The 21,670-nt window shown below is 42.9% G+C and overlaps 2 protein-coding genes across 2 annotated transcripts in view; one reads left to right on the forward strand and one right to left on the reverse strand.

Annotated features, from left to right (window-relative positions):
* Positions 1–5,846: 5,846 nt before the first annotated feature.
* On the reverse strand, positions 5,847–9,677 carry LSM5 (LSM5 homolog, U6 small nuclear RNA and mRNA degradation associated). Its single transcript, XM_042817023.1, has 5 exons — positions 9,604–9,677; positions 9,233–9,328; positions 8,448–8,475; positions 7,758–7,830; positions 5,847–6,114 (listed from the first exon to the last, which is right to left on the reverse strand). Exons 1-5 carry the CDS (start codon positions 9,647–9,649, stop codon positions 6,082–6,084), a joined length of 276 nt encoding a protein of 91 aa, XP_042672957.1. The 5' UTR covers positions 9,650–9,677; the 3' UTR covers positions 5,847–6,081.
* A 2,811-nt stretch (positions 9,678–12,488) lies between these two features.
* AVL9 (AVL9 cell migration associated) overlaps positions 12,489–21,670 on the forward strand; it is a 37,398-nt gene continuing 28,216 nt past the window's right edge. Inside the window, exon 1 of the mRNA XM_042816499.1 lies at positions 12,489–12,620. Coding sequence (XP_042672433.1) covers positions 12,528–12,620 — 93 coding nt within the window. The 5' untranslated portion in view covers positions 12,489–12,527. The remainder of the gene's footprint in view (positions 12,621–21,670) is intronic.

The raw sequence follows: 21,670 nt of genomic DNA on the forward strand, positions 1-21,670 counted from the left end.
CTGGCTGGACGTTGGTCAGAGGGTGGTGAGCAATTGCGTTGTGCATCACTTGTCTTGTTATATTATTGCTTTTGCTATTATTTTCCTTTTCTGTCTTGGTGAATAGTTTTTATCTCAACCCATGAGTTTTGTTTTCTTTGCCTTTTTCTCATCCCACTGGGAGAGGGGGCAAAAGAACAAATGTGTGATGCTGAGCTGCTGCTGGCAGCACAACGCAACCTCGAGACTCAGCAGCATCCTGCAGCCGTGCTACTGCACAGAAACAAATCCCCTCAGCCCCACCAGCCCCTGCACTGATCATCTTTGTAGCACTGCTGCGTGATCTCAAATGAGATCCAGTGACCTCACATGATGAGAATGAGCTGCCATTTCCTCCTACACGAATAGCTGTGAGCTATTATCTATATGCATATTATACTCATGAGCTCAGACTCACAAACCCTAAGAACACAGCTGTGTGGATTTAATAATAAATCTTTGCTAATAAACAATCTATACTGAAGCTCTTAGATTTATTACTTAGTTATATGATTCTTGAGTAGCAGAAAACAACTCTGCACATGTAATTTTAGATGCAGAACACAAACCATATATAATAGTAGCATGTGTGCATCTCAGTTATTTTAAACACCCTGCGTGTATTTTAATATGCTCTATGTGTTTTAATGAAGTAGTGTGTAATACACATTAAAACTCTCAGATTTTGGAGGACAGGAGAGGACAAAATAACCAAAGAGGTGCAAACACACTATAGGTGCTAAGACAGTCTTGTCTCCGAACATGTTCCTAATGCCCTCTTACAGACATCTGTATTTTAGAACAAAGCTTTTACAGCCTGAGTTTCTGATTCTTTGTGAAATATCTGCAAAAACCCATGAAATCTCACCTAACACTACAACTTTAGAAGAAAATTCCAAGAGGTAACATTATCACCAGACAGCACTGATAGTGGAATTCTTCCCTTAGAAAAGTCATTTTTCAATGGTGGGTCTCACCTGCAAATTCAGAATTTCAGCACTAATCATTTCTCCAAATATTCACAGTACCCAACATCATTACATCCTTTGAAATTTTGCACAGAGAGGCTAGCGCAACCAAAACATGCAACTTGTTCCTATTTGCATTGTTCCTCATCCATCCCAGCTTGGCTACAGCCGTACCCTGACTTGGTATTTTGAACACCATTCTCACACAAGACCTATAGTTTCCTCACAGGGGAGCAGAGGGCAGTGCTGATCTCTGTTCTCTGGTAGCAGCAACAGGGACCAAGGGAACTGTGTTGGGGACTGCTGAGTCCAAACCCTTGTATCCTGTAGTCAGAAACACCACACTCCATTGATAACAGCATCCACAAGCTGTGCCCTGAGCTCTGAGTAAGATTGAGGCATTGTCTACGGAATAGTTACATTTTTGTTTTTTTATAATTGATTATTAAAGATCCATGTAAGCCCTGCTCATGGTGCCATGGGGATGACCTCTTTCAGTGTTGTGAAATGCCCTCGGTACTGTGAGCCCTTCTTTTCCTGGGACACTGAGTCCTGGATGAAGTGGTCTTCGCTCCAGCCAGGAGTGGCAGGGCTATACCTGCAGCCCTGGAGGAAGGTCCCACTCCTGCCACCTACTCCAGCTCCCCCTGGGGCTCCTCCATCTCCCTGGAGATGGGCATGGTGGGATGTGCATTGAGATCCCCAGGAGTTGTGTGGGGAGTGCTGAGGAGTTCCTCCTCAGTGGGACTTGCAGGGCTGCCCGATGGAGCAGGGCATGAGGTGGCAGTGGGCTGCAAGGAGATTGCCTGGTGGCTCTCTGCTTTGCACTCTGATGGCAGCGTGATAACACAAGGCAAAGAGCCATCTGCCTGCACTGAGGAGTGGAGGGCACTCATAAGCCTCCTGCAGAGCCAGCAGGTGAGTTGTTTCCTCCTGGTCCACAGGAGGATGCAGCAGGGGCACAACGTGTGCTTGCAGGCAACCATGCAGGTGTCAGAGCTTCCAGTCACGGCAGATGAAAAATGATTCCTCCTTGCTCATGCCCTTCCCACTGCAGTGGGCTGGGAGATGAACAGCTGCTTCCTTGCTGTGCCACTACAGCAGGGGCTTCACACTCCGAGGAGGTCACTGTCAGTGGCTGCCCAGCAGTGTCCCAGACCCTCAGCCAGAAACCCTCGTGACCCTACAGCTGGCCCATCTCATGCTCCCCTCTGGCACAGGGTCAAGCATCAGTTGCAGCCCTAGCAGTTTCCTGAACCCCAGCACCCACCACACAGTTACTGCAGGGCCATGCTCCCACACTGCTCACTTCTGCTGTCTCAAGAGCACTTCTTAGGGCCCTGCTGCCTGAGCCAGGCAGGACCAGGGAAATGCAGGCAATGCTGTAGGGATGGGGCTGAAACATCTCCCAGAGCCTCACAGTACAACCCAAGGAAGACCTGCTAGTTTTTCCAAGCCTCACAAATGTGCTCAGCCTGAGACAAGATAAGCCTGGCTGGGCAAGGCTCTACTGTGCCCCAGTATACACAGTAGAGGGCCACCAGGTCACAGTCCATCGCCTGGTGCCATCACACAACATTACTTTGTGAATTCAAAACCCTTGCTTGGTGTTCAGCCCAAGGAAAGCTAGAGAGGGACTCTTCACCAAGAGTACAGCGATAGGACAGTTTAAATTAGACAGTAGATTTAGATTGGATATTTGGAATAAATTCTTTCATACGGGGGTCATGAGGCACTGCAGGAGTTGTGGATGTCCCAAGGTCTGGCTGGGCTGAGCAGCCCATGGTCTAGAGAAAGGTGTCCCTACCTATGGCAGGGTGCTTGAAACTAGACCATCTCTAACATCCTTTCCAACCCAAACCACTCTATGAACTCTAATTACTAGCTAAGTGTGTGGATAATTAGTTATACATAGCTAACAAAGAATGTGTATCCAGTATGAATAAACACAGAAACTCAGTCTCTTTCCTACAATAACATGGCCATAATTACTAGCCATAACTGCAATTTCTCTACAGCAGTATAGCCACAATGTATTCATTTAGTCTTCCCTCTAAAAGACCATAATAAGTAACAGTAGCATGAAGCTTAATTTAGCAATTGCTGGGCAAAACAAACAAACAAACAAAAAAAACCAAACTTACAGAATACCGTAAGGCAGACCAACGAACAATTCACCTTGCCTTAAAACCCACTAACATTTCTATTTCAAGATGGCCCCATTACTTGATTTTTTATATAAGCTTGATGGGGGATGGGATGGGAAAATCTGCAATGCAAGAGAGGCTTAATTAAACCGAGAGACCTATCCGCTTTGTCACCTGGGACTATTACCATAGTGAAATACTTTTTATAGGCATCAGCAACCTAACAAACACATGCCAATTATTTGAATTAAAGTGGAAATCCTTTTGCCTGAGTGCTTGTGACACCACCCATCCTTTGGGAGCTTCCTGCATGTCAAAGAAGTAAATAGAGAAGCAGAGAAAAAAAAATTCATGAAATCAGCAGGAAAAAGCTTCCTTGCACTTTCAAAGCAACAGCCGATGGGACTACTAAACACAGTGCAAATCAGACCACTCCAGAATACTTTAAATGTTCAGCTCATAGTTACAAACCTTTCCATCTTACAATGCGAGCAGCATTAAATGTGAACAGCATTTAGAAGAAATGAAACTGTCTTCAGAGTGATGTCTGCAAGTCATGAAGGAAAATGCCCTCCTGAGACAACGCTTAGCACGTCCTCTGAGGGGAGCATACAACCAACAGAGCAAGGAAGCAAAGGAACACAATTTCTATTTTAATTCTGGAAGAAACAAAATCCTGACAGCATAAAATATCTGTGCTGCTTGAATAAAACTCTTGAAAGAAACAAGTTTACCTTTCCCTTTGAAAGGTTGCTTTTAAGCCAGTATCTGTTTTTCCCTCCCAACACAAAAAAACCCTACTCTTCAGCAATGCTTTCAAAACACTGCATGGCATACACTAAAATATGTATAGAACTACTACGCTGGCTAGAAATCTTTGACGTGCTCCAGTGAAAAGACTCATTTGTAGGAAATAAGGATCCAAAGATGTTTTAATCAAATACATGTGTTTTTTGTTTTAAGTATTTTAGTTGACATACTTTTTAAAAAGCTGGAAATGAAAAACCATTCAGGAAGTCAGTCATAGAATTCTCAGGTTGGATAAGACAGTAAAGATCATCAAGTCCAACCACAACCTAACCATGCTACCCTAACTCCCCACAACTAAATCATGTCCCTGAGCACCATATCCAAACAGTTTTTAAAGACATCCAGGGATGGTGACTCAACCACCTCCCTGGGGAGCCTATTCCAGTGATTAACAGCCCTTTCGGTAAAGAAGTTTCTCCTGATATCCAACATAAACTTACCCTGGTGCAACTTGAGAACAGTGAGAAGAGACCAGCCCTACCCTTGCTGCCAGCACCTTTCAGGTATTTGAAGAGAGCAGTAAGGTCTCCCCTCAGCCTCCTCTTCCCCAGACTGAACAGCCCCAGTTCCTTCAGTCTCTCCTCACAGGCCATATTCTCCAAGCCCTTCCCCACCCTTGCTGCCCTTCTTTGATCCTGCTGCAGCACCTCCATGTCCTTTCTGTGCTGAGGTGCCCAAAACTGAACACAGCACTCGAGGTGAGGCCTCACCAATGCCGAGTGCAGGGCAGGATGACTGCCCTGGTCCTGCTCACCACAGCATTCCTGATCCAAGCCAGGATAAATGTAATGCTTAGATTCAACGATGACAACTGCAGATGATATGTCCAGAAGAACTAGGTCTTAATGAGCACGTTCCCTGGAGAAGAGAGAGCCTCTTTCCCCTGAAAAAGCTAAAGCAAGAAATAACATATGTCAATCTGAAACCCAGGTAATAGAACACAGCTCTTTGTCAGATACAGCAAAGCAAAAGGACCCAGGGCTACTTCCTCACAGAATTCTGCTCCCAAACTCCTTCCTTCAACTCTCATTTCCACTTCTGGTAATGGGAAGGAAAGGCATTTCCTCCTGCCTCCAAGTCCATACTCTACCCTATGTATCTGTAGCAACAGCAGGCACCCACAGCTCTTCACCAAAGAGATTTAAACATAGGAATCAGGTAAGTAGTATATGATGGAAGTACAAGCTGCACTGGACGTGATTCAGAATCAGATGTTTGCTCACCTGAACGACCAACACATACACCAATGTCTTACTTCATAGAAATTCTCCTGAAGCAGTAGTTACCCCCAGCATCTGCCAACTCTTTAAATCACAGGAAAACAAAATGAGAGATGATCTTTTGACTAAAATGACAACCCTGAACTCTAAGCTGCCATGTGCAGCTCCTAGCTTAAAAGTATAAACAGCACCACTTAGTGGTAAAGATGAAATCAGCACTGATACGAATTTAAAAGTTTTACCAGCCTTTTACTGCTAAATATGGACTGAAGTCTCACCTGTCTGCTCTTATGTGCCAAATATAGTTAGCATCTTTACTATAAGAAAGTGTATGTACCAAGCAAAAGATGGCCAAGAGAGCTGAAACTCACACAGCAGAGCCAAAGGCTGCTGAGCATCAAATGGATGCATTCACTTGGCAAGTGCTACCAGAATCCTACAGCACTTTTCCACATGGCTTCTGGTGCCACAGCATGAAGCAGAGTTTAAACAAAGGATCCACCTTTGTGTTGACTGTATTCCAATTAAGAAATATGCTCGTGTTATATATAGGACTGGGCCATAAATGAATGCAATAAACAGAAAACCAGAAAGCTGAAAGTAACTGAAACACAGTTTTAAACTGATTGATGGAACAGAACAGCTCTTATAAACTGATGCTCTTACATGACAAAATACAACACTTAACAAAACAAAAGCCTTTATTCTGAGCAAATTAGTATGTCTTTACAAGAAAGTCATGATTTCAACTTACAAAGTCAGCATTAGCAATGCACCTTTCCTGAACAGGAAATCTTTGTTTTTTATCAAATGTCAAAATTGCTAGTATGTAAACAAACAACCAAAAAACCCACCCACACCCCAAGGCTCTGTTTAGATGATGTATAACATGTCTTCAAAGACGACATCTGTATCAATTTACACTTCAGGTCCTTCTCCCCCAGGAACCAGCTGCAAAAGAAGATAATTTTGTCTTAGCACCAGGGATTTGAGTTATTCAAATTCATACATGACAGTTCTTCCTTTAAAACATTTTAGCAGATAGGGACTTCACAGTAGACCACAAAAATAGTTTTTCGATTCATCGTTGTCTCAAAAAAGGAAGTCAGCCACTAAAAGAGGAGCGCATGCCAAAGAGAAACTCCAAAACACAAAGAACACTCAACAGTGTGCAGAAAGGATTCCTAAGTAACACATAGTATATTTTTTGTCCTTGTTATTCATTCCAAGATGATGATTCCATCTCGGAACTCTACAGTTTGTTTTCAAAAGGACAAAGAATCATGCCTCCTTTCAAGAGCATTTCTTCAATTGCCGATTCTTCTCCAGACCACTGCTATGCTGAAAAGTTCTTTTGCTCTTTCCGACTTTTAGTGATAAGCAAAGCTTCTACAGGTATATATGTAAGACTGAACCTTTCTACAGACAGTAGGAAACAAGCCAGCACAGTATTTTCCTGTGAATAAAGAGCTGAAGAGTAAATATAAAAGGAAATATTAAGGAAAAAAAAAAGGTAAATAAAGGTAAAGGGAAAAAAAGATCAAACATCATTTTACTTGTATTTTCTTAACAATGAGCAGCACACCTCCAAAATACAAAGACCTGGGGTGCTCTTGAGACAGAGTCAGTAATTTTATGGCATCATTTTCTTGACGTAGTAAGATGTACCCTTAAAAGAGGCACAAGATCCCCAGTACAGAAGCACAGTTGGGTTTTGCTGAATATGTGTACTTTAAGGATCACTAGCACCTTCTTCAAGGGAAGAATGCCTCCGGACCAATTGGATGATAATTATTTTACCCATAAAAGCAAGAAAAGGTTTTGAAATTAAGTCAAAATAGCGTTTACTCAGAACGGTGAGATAGCAATGTGGAGATTATTCCCCATTCACACAGAGCAGACAGACTCAAGTCAGCCCTCCTCCTCTCTTGCCACCAAAACACGAATGCCCTTATGCAGGAAGTCCAGATTTTGCAGCCATCTGTGCAGGTAAGCAAATGAAGCACTCCGAGTCTGCTGTTGTAGTAAAGTATCTAAGAAGCTGCAGAATTCACTTAGTACTAAAACAATATTGCAGTTATGCATCACTGATCTACACACATCAGCGAGTAACAAACAAGAAGTGCTTCTGATTCGTTATAGTCCAACAAAGCTCCACCTTATTATTTTTGTCAGTGCTAGACATCACATGATAGTGATTAATAATAGCCAAGTAACTTAACAAGCTTGTAAGCATCCAAGCTGCTGCAAACACATCTGGACATAATGGATGTGTCCCACCCCAGAGACTTACAGACACTCACGAGTTAAAAGCCACTGTGTCAACCAGACTCTTCCAAAGATTCCCTCACACACCTTATTAAAAACCAAAAATGCATTTACCAAAATAAAATTGTCGTCATGCTCACACTCCTCTTGTCATGCATTTTAAACTGTAAAATATATGAAATGTAGCAATAAGATCACATTTCCAGCATCACTCATAAAGACATATGCCTTGGAAACTAGGTAAGTAGCTCAAGTAGTTGAATTCAATCACAGATTTACAGGTAAAGAAAAGAAACACAAGCAGACTTTTTGCAGTGATGACTTACCATTGTTATGTTATTTCCATTTAGCAAAATCTGGTCTAGTTTTGTGATTCTTCTGCCTTCAGGCGTGATCTCACTGAAGCAATATTAGAAAAAAATATGAGCATATAATCATCAGCAATGGTTACAGTTTTGATTGCAGCACTGATGCAAATCCACATATTAAGATGACATTTACTGGGAATAACACTGCAGCATCATCTTGATACACTGACCCCGTAGGCAGGGAAAGTCACTTGGCAACTAAATAAATTTGTTGTACTTTTCTGTTCAGCACATAAAAACACAGATTTGCCCTCTAAAACTTGGCAATTTCTTCAATAACACTGATCCTCAAAATAGGTTTCAAAGAGCAACGCTGCATAAGGTAAAAAATATTTAGTCCTTTAGTCTGACAACTTATTAATTAACTAGCCATTGTGGCAATGTAAAAAACACAACTGGAAAGTTCAACAGAGAACCCATGCAAAATTAAGGTTACAAACTAGGAATTTGGTTCTGAGCATTCACTGAAATAAATCATGCAAAACCACTCTATGACATGGTTGTCCTGAACAGATCATCCTGTATAGTTTAGGTCCAGGATAAAAACTGCTCAGTTTGTAAGTATTTGTGTTTGAACAGACCTTATACCACATTCTTTCTGAGGAAAGCCAAGTTTAAATAGCAACGAGAGGCAAAAGCAATACTTACAATTCTGTAACATCTTCTAACACCATATCTGAAAGTTCAGTTTCAAGGAAAATAAGGTCCAGATTTCTTTCCATAGAATGACTTAAGTTGGAAGGGACCTTAAAGCCCACCCAGTCCCCAATAAAGACCAACCCCCTGCCATGGGTAGGCTGCCACCCACTACATCATCCTGCCACAGGGCCCATCCAGCCTGGCCTCGTACACAGGAACAGAAGCATCCACAGCTTCTCTGGGCAGCCTGTTGTCAGTGCCTAAGCACCCTCTCACTGAAAAAAAAAATCCTCCTAACATCTAATCTAACTCTCCTCTCTTTAATTTAAAACCATCTCCCTTTTCCCCATCACCATCAGACCACGTAAAAAGTCTCTCCTGCTTATAAGCTCTCTTCAAGTACTGGAAGGCCACAGTGAGGTCTTCCTGGAGCCTTCTCCAAGCTAAACAATCCCAGTTCCCTCACCCTTCCCTCATAGGAGAGGTGCTGCAGCCCTCTGATCACCTTCATGGCCCTCCTCTGCAGCTGCTTCAACAGCTCTGCACCCTCCCTGTGCTGGGGACCCCATGCCTGGACGCAGTGCTGCAGATGGAGCCTCACAAGGGCAGAACAGAGTTGAGCAATTCATTTCTATTTTACACTGAACTATGATTGTAGCTGCCAAAAAACACAAACAAAAAAACACAGAAACAAACCAAAACCTGACACCAAACAGCTTAATATAAGTGAACAATAAACGAGCTGAGTCCCCCCACGAAGCTGATGCCCACCGGTAACATCCACCAAAGGACACTGACAAAGTCATCAAATCCCAGCAGCGTCCCGACAATCTCCTTATCGCTTTTCATCACGATATGGATGCGAGAACCTATACATTTGTCCACAAGTTCTGCAGACGTAAAAACCACAACAATAAAGTGCGTCAGTGTATTTACACGAACCCAATCGACCCAGAGGTGCCTTCCGAGGCGGCCGAGCCACGGTACGACGCTCCAGCTCCCACCATCTCCGACCGACCGGGAGCAACGGCTCCCTCACGGCAACGCTACGCCCGCCGCACGTATTTCCCCAGTTACTCCCTGTCACGGCCTCCCCCACCGCGGTCACGGCCCTCCTCCCTCCCCGCCCGACCCCACGCGGGAGCCCGCCTGTAACGCAGCGCACCGAGCGGCAGGAGCTGAGACGGGTTGGTGCTCGCGTTGGCCGCCATATTGCCGCCAGACCTGGGCAATCGCTGCCGCTTCCCGCCGAAGTAGAGGCTGTGGAGGGCGGGACGCAGCCCTGAGTAGCAGCCGGCAGAGCACTCGTTCGGCCGCCGCCGCCGCCGCTTCTCCCCTCTAATGGTGTTTTACCAGATTTTCACCTCCTATTTATTTCCAAGGAGGAGTGCAATAACACTGCTCAATAGAGCAACTTCCCAGCTACAAAGCTGTTTTTCAACATAGTCACCACCATTAGCTGTGCATTTTCCCCAGCCAAGAGCAAGAGCCTGCATGCTGTGCTCATTAGAATCTGCCCCAGTGAAAGTGACCCACAGTCACTGCTGCCGGTTTGCCTGCTGCTCTGCTGTGCTGACACAGAACCATAGAATCACAGAACTGAGTCGGAAGGAGCCCTTACGGGTTATCTAGTCCAATCCCCTGCAGTCAACAGGGGCACATACAGCTAGAGCAGGTTGCTCAGAGTCCCATCCAGTCTGATCTTGAATGCCTCCAGAATCCACCACCTCTCTGGTCATAGAATCACAGAATCATAGAATGGCCTGGATTGAAAAGGACCACAGAGATCATCAACCCCCTGCTATGTGCAGGGTCGCCAACCAGCAGCCCAGGCTGCCCAGAGCCACATCCAGCCTGGCCTTGAATGCCTGCAGGGATGGGGCATCCACAGCCTCCTTGGGCAACCTGTGCCAGTGCCTCACCAGCCTCTGGGTGAAAAACTTCCTCCTCATATCCAACCTAAACCTCCCCTGTCTCAGTTTAAAACCATTCTCCCTTGTCCTATCGCTGTCCACCCGCACAAACAGCCGTTCCCCCTCCTGTTTATATGCTCTCTTCAAGTTCTGGAAGGCTGCAATATGTTTCCTTGAAGCTTTCTCTTCTCCAAGCTAAACAATGCCAGTTCACTCAACCTTTCCTCATAGGAGGTGTTCCAGCCCTCTGAACATCTACCTTCGCTGTAAACAAATTTTTCCTTATACCCATTTGAAGTCTCTCCTCTTTCAGCTTGAAACCATTTACCTTTGTCCCCTCACAACAGGCCCTGCTGAAAAGCTTGTCCCTTTCTTTCTTATATCCCCCCTTTATATTGACAGGCTGCTATCAGAACCCCCAGAGCGTTCTCTTCTCCAGGCTGAACAGCCCCAGCTGCCAATGGGTGCCATTTTCTCCACACAGAGGAATTCAGTTCCACACCTTTGTTTCAGATACACTTCCATGTCAGATGCCACTTGGTCAGACTGCCCCTCCGCTACCAGCTGTCACACAGCAACAAAATATATTGGCAGGAATATTGGCAGGAAGGTTCAACCCCTACTGCCATACCACCAACATCCACCTCTGACATCATGGGCCAACATAATAAAGCAGGAGGCACTACTTTTAGAGCAGCTCTGGTATATGGCTGAATTTTTATTGATATCTATTAGATATACATTGAGAAGAAAACTCCAGTAGGAACTTCTTTTCTAAGAGCTTCTGTTTGGTTGCAGCTCTACCCTTCCTTCCTTTTTCATAAAAAACAACCATGTCAGCTGTGAAGAAGGATGCTGTCAATCAGTTTTCCTGGAACAGGCCCGCACTGTTCAGTCCCACATTTAACATTTTTATTGCCTTAGTGAGAAAGAAAATTTCAAGCAGTGAAAAAAATCCAATCATCTATTCAGAGAAGCAATAAGCCACCATTATTCAGCAGTATCATGGAGAAGCCTCAGGAATGCAAACCCGTAGCTGTGAGAGCAGTGCTAGTCTGCCCTTTATTTAATGAACTGAGGATGAGTTCTAAGTACTCCCATTTGTCTTCTCTTGCTTTATCTCATTTCTGCGAGAGATAATGGATAAGGTTGGGTTCTTTTTTTCCTTTTTCCTTTTTTTTTTAAAAAAAATTACATTAAATATCATGAAAGTAAGTTGCAGAATAAAACCATGAAGAATTCATTCAGTTGCCAGTGCTGGATTATTCCTTGCAGCTTATCTTTTGCTCCCTAAAGTATATATAATGGCACCTTTGTTGAAACGGAGGAACAATACGTAATTACGTGCTTTATTGTTATAATTTGAGCCTCTGTGTATTGCGTTAGCAATGAGATTTTCTCTGAGCACTATTCTATTATAGTTCTTTTCAAAAAGACCATCTTCCTCTGATTTCCACAGAGGACCTGAGGGACGTGAGCACAATCTCTGCTAAGTGCTGATGGTTTAAACAAACCGAACCAAATCACCAAGGTTAATGAGGGAGCATGATCAGGGGGCAGGCAGGTGAGGATCGTTCATTTTTGCCTCTCTAAATTTGCACTCGCTCTCAGATAAGCCTTTGAACCATCTCTCTCAGGTTACCATAATACACATTTAACAGAACAGCACAAGCAGCAGCAGCACAAACTCGATTTTGCTGATTGATGTTCAGCAACCAGAGTGCACTGACATCATATCGGGCTCCAGCTCGGCCTGCCATGGGCCTGCTCGGCCTCCACCCGAGACGAGGCAGGGTGCAGATGCAGCTCTCTGCACTGTCACGGGGCTCCGAGTTAAAAGAGAGAAAAGCTCTCTCTCTCCCTTCTCAGCCTGCAGCAACCCTGCTGAAATTTTAATAAAACACCCTTGAATTTTAATAAAGCACCCTTAAATTTTAATAAAACCAAGCACTTTTCCACGCGGGTCCCCTCGCAGCCGAGTACAGCCGGGAGCCGGGGGACACAACGCGGCTGGGGGCAGGGCGAGGGGAACGAGGGCGGCCCCGCCCCGCCTTCTCCCGCCGGGCGCTGCGGAAGCGCAGTCGGCTGAGGTCCGTCCCTCCGGTTTTCGGCACCGGGAGGCGGAGCGAGAGCCCGGCCCGGGCGGAATCCTCCCGAGCGGCCATCGCCGGGCTCCATGGAGAAGCGGGGCGCGCCGCCGGCCGCCCTTCCGCGGGGTCCAGTGCTGCACATCGTGGTGGTGGGCTTCCATCACAAGAAGGGTTGCCAGGTGAGGGGCGCGGTGCTGGGCCCCGGGAGCCCGCCCCGGTTCTGGGCTGGGCGAGCCGCCGCCGGTGCGGGCTGTGGGGTGCCGGGGCCGGGCGGCAGCGTGCCGTGCGGGGCTGCCTGGAGGAGACGGGGCCTCCCGACAGCCGTGCACCGCCGGCGTCCCGTAGGCCCTCCGTGTCCTGTGTTTCGTAGGTGTTTTGTGCCCTCGTTGCGTTTCCTCCTTTGCTCTCCAACTTAATCTTGGCGAGGCTGTTGCAGGAAGGATTTTTTTTTTTTGCATTTTATCCAATTCAAACTCTTTTTTTCAAGTCTTACATGAAGGGATGCATCTGACGTTTAAACTTCTGCAGTCGTTGCACGTTGTGTGACAGGGCAGAATCTAGGAACCTGAGGAGATTGCGTTCTCTGCTTTGGAAGGCAGCGCCGTGCTCAGGAAAGCAAATAGTTTTCAAATGATGAATAACTTCTCATCACATGATTGCTAGTTTGTTTTTAAATGTTGTGGAGCTCCAGGGTAACTCCGAATGCTTGGTCTTTTCATTCCTAAAGTGAAAGAAAACCCTAGGAATCAGATTTTGTTGCCCAGCTTGTCTCCAATGTCACTCTTTTATTATACAGCAGATACTGTAAGATTGGGCTCGACCTGCAGTGAGTCTGCAGGACTAGCAGCCTTTCTTTAAGCAGATGGTTTTTTGAAGTGGTCCAATATACTTTGGTTGCTGGAGAACTGAAGCAATCCAGATAAGGGAGCACTGCTGCAGCAGGGTGCTTCAGCATTTCTAGAAGTTCTTTAGAGAGTGACAGAAGGCAGATCAGTCTTTTCCATGGAGCTTTCTGTCTTTACAAGCGTTCTGAAAGCATTATTTTATGCTGTGTTCGCTATCTGAGAATTTGTTCTGATGTGAACATCATATTTGTATAAGTTACCCAGGAGTTAAATTAGTATTTGTTAATAATTCAGGAAATTAAACAAGCTCAGGATGATAACATGTAAAAAAAAAAACAACTGTCATATCACAGTGGCTAAAGCTGAGGAGTGGTCATTCATTGTACGTGTTCTTAAATCCATTTTTCCAAGAGATCTGCATGGTTTTATCATGCACCCTTTCTTCTCGAGGCATCCAGCATCTGTTCCTGGGATCAGTTTCCAGATGTAATTAGATCACCTTGGGTTGCAAGGTTTGCAATATTTAGCAAGTTGCTTTCTTGCCAAATACTGCTAAGAGATGAAGATCCATTGAGTGTCTTAGGAAGAACAGCTATAAAGGTGCCCTCGCCCTTGTTGGCCACTTAGAAAAAGCATAGGTTGGAGACAAAAGTGGATGTGGCTTTCGTCTTATCTGAGTTTGTACTACTTGTAACATTATGCAGGTTGGATGCAATAGCAAACCAAAACTATGAATAATATCGAATTGTACCTTGAAGCCAGTGATATGGTTTTAGAAGTGATTTTTCAAGTGTTGTCAAAAAATGGATGGGAAGAACTTCAAGTTTTCTGTTTTTCTATCTTGAGACATTAATAGGAGAATTTGCAGAGGAAGGTATTTTGGGAGGGAGAAGCAGTAGCAGTGTCACCAGAATAAAAGCTGCAGGAATATAAGTACGTTTTTTAGAGCCACAAACAGCCTGGCTTTCTGAAGGAAAGCCAACTACAGCAGTCTTCAGGCACATTAATGTAAAAAGAACTGGATGAGGGAAGTTGGTAAGCGGAAAGGGAGGCTTATTTCTTTCAATCATATGCAGATTATTTTAAACAAATTCTTTGTCATCTTTTTCAGTGAAAGTAATGATATCAAGCATGAGAATAAAGATGGGATGGGGAGGCAAAGCAGAAGTTCCATTGGCTTGATTAAAGAATTCAGATAGCTCATTTCAGAATTTAAGAAGAATTCATCCGTGACACTGGAGCACTAAGAACAAGGCTTCTAAATGTGTTCTAGCTCTGACTAAACAGATTTGTTACTGAAATACATACAGTTTATCCAAAAAGAACTGAAGGCAGGGAGATGCACAGCCACAGCCTAATGAGCTTCATCAGCAGCATGCAAGGCTCTAGAGAATTTGTGAAGGCAAGAATTTAATTAACAATATGAAAATAAGTAGAGTGAGGCCTATGTGGATTCACTAAAGATAGCTCATGCCTGACTGGCCTGCATCTTTTATAGGAATTAATGATTGATTTAATTTATCTGTAAAAGAAATGTAGTAGCTCTAATCTGCCTTGAATTTGATAATGTATCTCGCAGTACAACAAAATCTTTTTTGAAGCTGGAGATGCTGGAGAATTAGTACAAGAGCTAGAACTCGGGTAAGGATCAGTATGAAGAAGATAAAGCAACAACAGATTTGTGTCAGAAGAAGAACTGCTGTTCTGAGAGATGCTTGCAGTGGTGTTTCTCAAGACTGACTTGGGGTGTTGTGAGTGGCTATGGCAGCATGTACTCAGGCCAATCTAACACTGATTACCAAAGCTGGGGAGTCACTGGTACAAAGAAGACTGGGATGTCATGCAGCTGGATAACAATGAATACTGCAATGGTGGAAAAGGGATGCATGATGAAGTCGTAATAGGAATGAATAATAAGGATGTACGCTTAGGAATTAACATTGGAAGACCTCTGGAAGAGGAAAAAAGACTGCATGTGATCTAGGATAAGCCACAAAAGTGGAGTGATTTGGAGGAAAGGGGGCAACATGTTTTCCTGTAACATAATAGTATTAATATGTTTATCATTGTATAAACATTCCGATCCAACCTTTGTACAAATGGATTCAGATTATCTCTGCCACTACCAGAAATGGAAGTGACACTCCTTGAACCGTCTGTTTTAGAGAAGGAAGATGACTTGGAAGAGGCTGGGTAGGCTAATGAAGTCAGTTTTGAGGCTATAGTCAGATAAATGCTTTCAGTGACTTCAGTGACTAAGTGAGTATTCTACCCTTTTTCTCTCTGCCACCTTTCCACTGCTGCAAAGGAGAAGCAGTTCTGTGGTGAACTGAAATGGGGAACTGAGGTGATGAAAAAATAAGCTTTGTTTTGGTAAGTTGGTTTTCTGCTAGCTTGGTTTTCTGCTAGTCAGTTCACTGATTCTGTTCAGAGTTCGTCTGCAGAAGACAGCTCTGCTGATGATCCGAGACTCCTCTTGATTATGTTTGCTAATGGTATTTGAAGTATTCATTGGACCACTGCGTTACACGTGAGTGTATTCCAAGAGAATGTCAGAAAGTGAAAAATAAGGAGGAAAAATACTTATTTAATCTAAAAGACAGTGCTGGCACAAGAACAAATGGATGTGAACTGGACAAGCTATAGATTGGATATGATAAATGAATTATAGAAAAGCAAAGTTACAATGCAGCTTTTGAATGAGAGTAATACAGGCTGAACTTACTGTGTTTGAAAATGAGAGATCATATAGCCTGTAATAACAGCAATTAAACTTGTGGGGTTTGGGTTTTTTGTGTGTTGTTGGTTTGTTGTTGTTTTTTTCTCCCTGAGAAGGCCCCTTTCAGTTCTTTGTTTCCATCTGTGTTCTCTCAGTAGTGTTACCAAGAAATGCATACAGAGTTAGGCATTTTGACAGATTACTTGATCATAGGTGTCTTCATCACCTGACTTCCTCAAAAACGTGGTGTAAAGCTGATATGTATTAAGTTGAAAACGAGCACTGACATTGTGGTCTCTGCTGTTGGTAGCAAGTACTTGTGCAAGGTAGCAAGGTTCTTGTGCATTGCTAGGCAAGTATTGTTCTGGTTAGATTTTGACTGTCTGAAGTGTGCAGCTGTTCCTGTTTCACTTACAGGTTAAACTTCTCCAGCACCTACCTATGCAACAAAGCATTTTGTGTGATTTGGAAATGTATTAGAACATCTTTTTCTTGCATAAAAAGTCTGGATATATTTGTTTTAAAAAAGAGTGAAATCCAAGGGATTTGTCCATTTCCATGTGCCCCTTGATTCATAGTGCAAACACGACGTTCTTTCTACCTGCCCCTTCCAAGGACACACTGTTATACTGTGGGTCTGATTTCCCTTTGAAGTGTGGTTATGTAAGAAATTTGAGGTTTACCATGCATACATTTAGCCTGAGTTCTTAGTATCCTGTGTAATTGTTAAACCTCCAGTCGCTCCTCGCTGTGAAGATGGCTTTGTGCTGTGTAAAAGTTATGTATTGCATTTTTAAAGTTAAAAAAAAAAAAAAAATCCATTTTAAGAAGTTTCCTCCAGCAAAGTATTAAGTGAGCTTTTGGAGAAGCTGTGTGCTTTTGTTTGGTTTTGCTAGCAAGTCCCTAAATTCCTCACTTGGTCCGATTAGCTATTGAATTATACTGTGGTACCAGGGAAATATTCCAAAAGTGCTGTTTGCTCATCATTTTGCCAAAAGGAAGATGGAGTCATGGCACTATGCTTATAGAATGGGAGGAGAAGCTTGGCTGTAATGTAGATCCTTACAGTATTTGACATGCTCTCATCCAGCCCATTAAAGAAGGGAATGATAATTTGCTTGAAGCATGCATTATGATGAGTTTCTTCCCTTTGTAAGTGCAGGCTGACTTGTTATGGGAACCCTTGTCAGTACTTGTTTAAATAAAAGCAGAAATCTTGAAATGTGCAGAGATCTTGTGTAGTATTCAGTCATGACTTTCATTTCTATAAAACGAAATGACTGATTTATTTAAAAAATAGTCCTAAGAAGTTGCTTTATTGATACCTGGTAAGAGTAGTTACATCCATTCATTGCATGTAGTTGCTCACTGTCATCACAAAAGCACTCTGTTTTGATTTGATAGTAGTTTCTACAAGCTTCTTGAGTTATACAGGATGCAAATGAATTGAGCCCTGTGGAGGAAAACTTTACTTCATTGATACAGATACCAGGTCATTGTGATCCCACCAAAAAGTGCTAACTTCATTTCTTTCCTTCTTAGCCTTTCATGTCTTAATAGCAGTTTGTTCTTGATTAGGTTGGTTTGTTTAGTTTACTACTTAAATCATACAGGAAAAATGAGGAAATTATCTGAAGATCCAATAAAAATGAGCGGAATGCTAGGTATATTTTTTGCAAGCCAACAAATCTAGAGCCAGAAATTGCAAAATTAGTAACAATTAAGACAAAGAGATTACATTCCTCAATTGTCTGCTCAGATCATCTTCACTTCTCAGCTCCTTACTACACAGCATGTATCCTTCACATGTGTGGTATGGTTCCGAGCTACAAGAGCACAGAGCAAGATGTCTCACGATGATTTATGGAAAAAGCCATTCAGACAAAAGTGGGTTCACCGTATTTTATTATTGGCTTCATACTGTCTCAGCTGTAATAGCTTTAGCCCACAATAAAGTAGTGATCTGTAGATCTTCCAGTAGAGGGTTTGCCACTGATATAAACCTGGAAGACACAGCACTATGTTCCTTACCTGATTAAGAATGATCTCAATAGTTGTCTGATTAAAAAAAAAACTACTTGTCTAAATGGCCTATGAAATTCAAGTGTAAACAGGGGTAAAGGTGGGGAAAGGACTTGAGAGAGAGAGAAAAATCTGTAAAATTTATCATAAAAGCATTTGAACATAAACTGATTATTCTAGAGAGCCAGACAGAAGCAGTGTAATTGGTTTCAGAGCATCTGCAGTTCTTTGGTTCATTAACTGTTGCTGCAGGGAACCCGTCCAGATCCCTGCTCTTGGTTAGCTCTGGTGATTTCCTACTTCAGTGTAGGACTGTAAAACCTAGATTGCAGGACTGTTCATGCCATTTTTTCTGGAGCAATTGGTCCTGAGTTCCTTGGTAGTTTTCAGGAGCTGAAGTGATGGCTATTGATTTGATGGGAAATAAAGGGAAAGGGCTCTGTTGTTACAGTGAGCGATAAAGAACTCGATTTGCCGTTACGTGTCTTGAGTTTTTTTGAAAGCAACAGAGTGTAAAAAATTCTTATTTACCATATGATAGAAGTCCTTTGTAAAAATCTAATCTGAACAGAAACTGGTGCAAGTTGTGTTGAAGAACATCTGTAGAGTTTGGTGATCTCTTTGTAGAGAGAAAGGTGTAATTCTCCACTGGAACTCCTCTGTGCTAGGCGCTTTGTTTAGCTCCCTGCATCTTAAGTTTTATTTATGTAAGGCAAGGCAGGGAGATAAGGCTGATGATGCAGAAAGGCTTAAAATATGCTTGTACTGTAATAGAATGATTCATTTTGATGGCAAAGTTAAAATGAAAACTGGTTCTTTTTAAAAGGAGAGGAAGAAAAAAACGATTTCAGCAAAGCTGGAAGAACTTAAAGGAAGGAGTTGCACAGAAGTCGCTGTTAGCCCACGGAAAAGTTTTAATGTCCCTCTACTACTGCACTACTTAATGTGGCATAAGAAACCTGATCCTCTATTTCTGCTACTAGGCCATGGACTTGCTAAATGTGTGTAAACTTGGTCTCCACCTGTACTGAAGCCTGTAGGCTCCACTGTCACCAGTTATGGCCTATAATCTACCTTCTCATTTATGAAGCAGTAGGACAAAGCCAGGCTTTTCTGCACACGATGTCCTGAGCAGCTCTGCGAGTCACATCTGTCCTTGTGCAATGAGTGAACGTGGCCTAGACTATACTCTGGAATGCTTGAATATGTTCCAAATTGCCCTTTATTTACTTAAACATAGAAATTTCTAAGTGTGCTGTGGAGGACTACCATGTGTGTCTTGGACTGATTGTGCTACCAGTCACTTTTGTTTGCTTGGGATCTCTGTTCTGTAAAGTCAGTAGGTCAGCATAAGCTGCCATTTTCTATACGCAGTGGAGAATAGCTTCTTAATGTCACTCAGTGGCAGACGACTGTAAATACAGAAATGCATGTGCTCTTGGAATCCCAGTGTTTGTCTGGAAGACCTTTGAAATACTTCTGAGTATTTTAATGTCTTCATATAAACCCAGTGTTTGCTTTCTTCTGAGTATTGTGTGACTTACATGTTTGTGTGAGTGGTTTTGTGTGGACTGTTTGAAGATCGTTCTCCCTGACTTGACTGGCTATAAATTCTATTCTTGGTGTGCAAACAAATGAAACAACTGATACATATTTTTTTAAAAGGTATCTGAATATATTTTGATATTATAGAAAGAAGAAGAAGATGATGATTTCTTACCTTCTCGAATTATGTGTGTTCTCATCCTGTAATTTGAGAGCTTCAAATACTTTAGCTGTGGAAGATAATGCTTATCTGCAGAAATCAGCATGTGCAGTGGCCTGAGCAATCAGTGCATGTGGCCTGTTTATACTTTTGTCTAGAGAGCAAAAGAGGTCAGGTGAATATCATCGGAATTTTTGTCATGTTATATTTGAAGTTGTTTGCAGAATGAGGAGTTGTCTAAGGAAAGAGCAAGTTAAACCTGCTGTGAACTGGAACATTGCTCGTGTTTCCAGGTTTTTATATCCTTAATTATAGCACTCGATTCCAGGAGAGAATTACCGACCTCTAAAATAGGTTGTGCCTCTATTAGATTTGCTTAAAGCTGCCATAACAATGTAAGTGCTGCATGCGCCTTGTCTTCCTCTAGCTCTTGTGTCTTTGGATTTGGGGGTGTGCCATAAGCACTATAGTGCAACAGGCGATCTGCAGTGGTTAAATAAGGGCCTTTTACAGGAACAACAGAAAAAGAACCTTGAAAAGGAGCTTCACTGAAATCTAGTTGTAGGGAGCAGGAAGGCACTATTCCTCCTAAGCAGTATTAAGCAGCCATAGCTGAAATAATGCTGCTGCGATGGCACAGAGTCACTAGCACCCACAGCCTGCGTCAGAGCATCCTGCTCTTCTGAGAAGAAATTGCTCCTGAAATCCCCAACCTGGCCCTCACCTGGAGCAAGCTGAGGGGCTCTACGGATGATAGCCTGTAATCATGAGCACAACTCCTTTGTTTCTGTTCCCTGCTTGTAATAGGAACGCTTAAGTGTTTAAGGGAGCATTATGAACATATTATGTTATTATTAGCATCATTAAAAGATTACAAGTATCAAAAATTAGCCTATAATGTGTTGAGCACTAAGTGGAAATACCAAGATTAGCTTATGCTCAGCAGGTAGAAATTCTGACAGAAGCCTTTTAGCTTTATTAGAAAGGCTACTCAAATTAGCGTGGGATCCTAATGGTTTTAAATCTACAATGCATTGCAAAGTACGTGGTGTAGTTAGTGTTTGACACTTTGCTTCTGTAAACCATACTGCAGATTCTAATCTCTTCTGTGGAATTAACGGTGGGACTCTTTGCATGTCTGTGTAACCCATTTATGTAGCATTTTGTATTTGTTGTTCAAGGAAGGTTTCCAGGTGTGATGTAATTTCATTTCTTTGTTTAGTTTTTCAGGTTTTAAAGAGAGAGCTGTGTTTTGAGTTATTACCAGACAGGAAATAAAATATTTCTTATAAGGGCTCCATAGCATTTTCTCCATAGTTGCCCTGGTATGAGTTGAGAAGCTTCCTGAATACCTTTCGTTTGTTACTTAACACCATGCATTGTCATTTCCTTTAGCTTTCGTCTTGCTATCAGTTTGTTCTCTGTATGTGTCATGACATCCATCCTAGTAGCAGTGCAAGTGGCACTCTGTACCTGGAATCTTGACTCCTCTCTTCAATAAATGAACTAATACTGAATTGATAAAAGCTGTTTTTCTGTACTTCTGTTGCACTTTTTAACTACCTAATTCAGAATGTTTTCCAGTACTGATAATATGGCCTCTTCCTGCTTTCACAAAGTTGGCAATCTAATTTACATGCAGATACAATAGTTTCCTGTCCTAGCACTGCCTTGTTTCATGGTTTGTGTCCAATCGTGGTAATCCATCCCACCATTCGTATGTGGTGCCAAAGTATTCTATCTAGACAGGCTCGTTGCTTCTGAAAGCTTGCTGAGTTGTGTATACAAAAAATCAGAGCAAGTTCCTTGCCTGCTGTAACATGCAGGGTATGGGGCTGCCTGCTTCGTTAGTGCTCCCCAGAGCAGAGCATGTTATGTGGTTCATGATGCTACCGTGTTGTGCTGCTTGTGCTTGGTAGGGAGCTGAGTTTGTCCATG

This window comes from Centrocercus urophasianus, unplaced genomic scaffold (genome assembly GCF_019232065.1).
Source record: "Centrocercus urophasianus isolate 14NV4802_14NV808 unplaced genomic scaffold, USGS_Curo_1.0 seq_16, whole genome shotgun sequence".
NCBI lineage: Eukaryota > Metazoa > Chordata > Aves > Galliformes > Phasianidae > Centrocercus > Centrocercus urophasianus.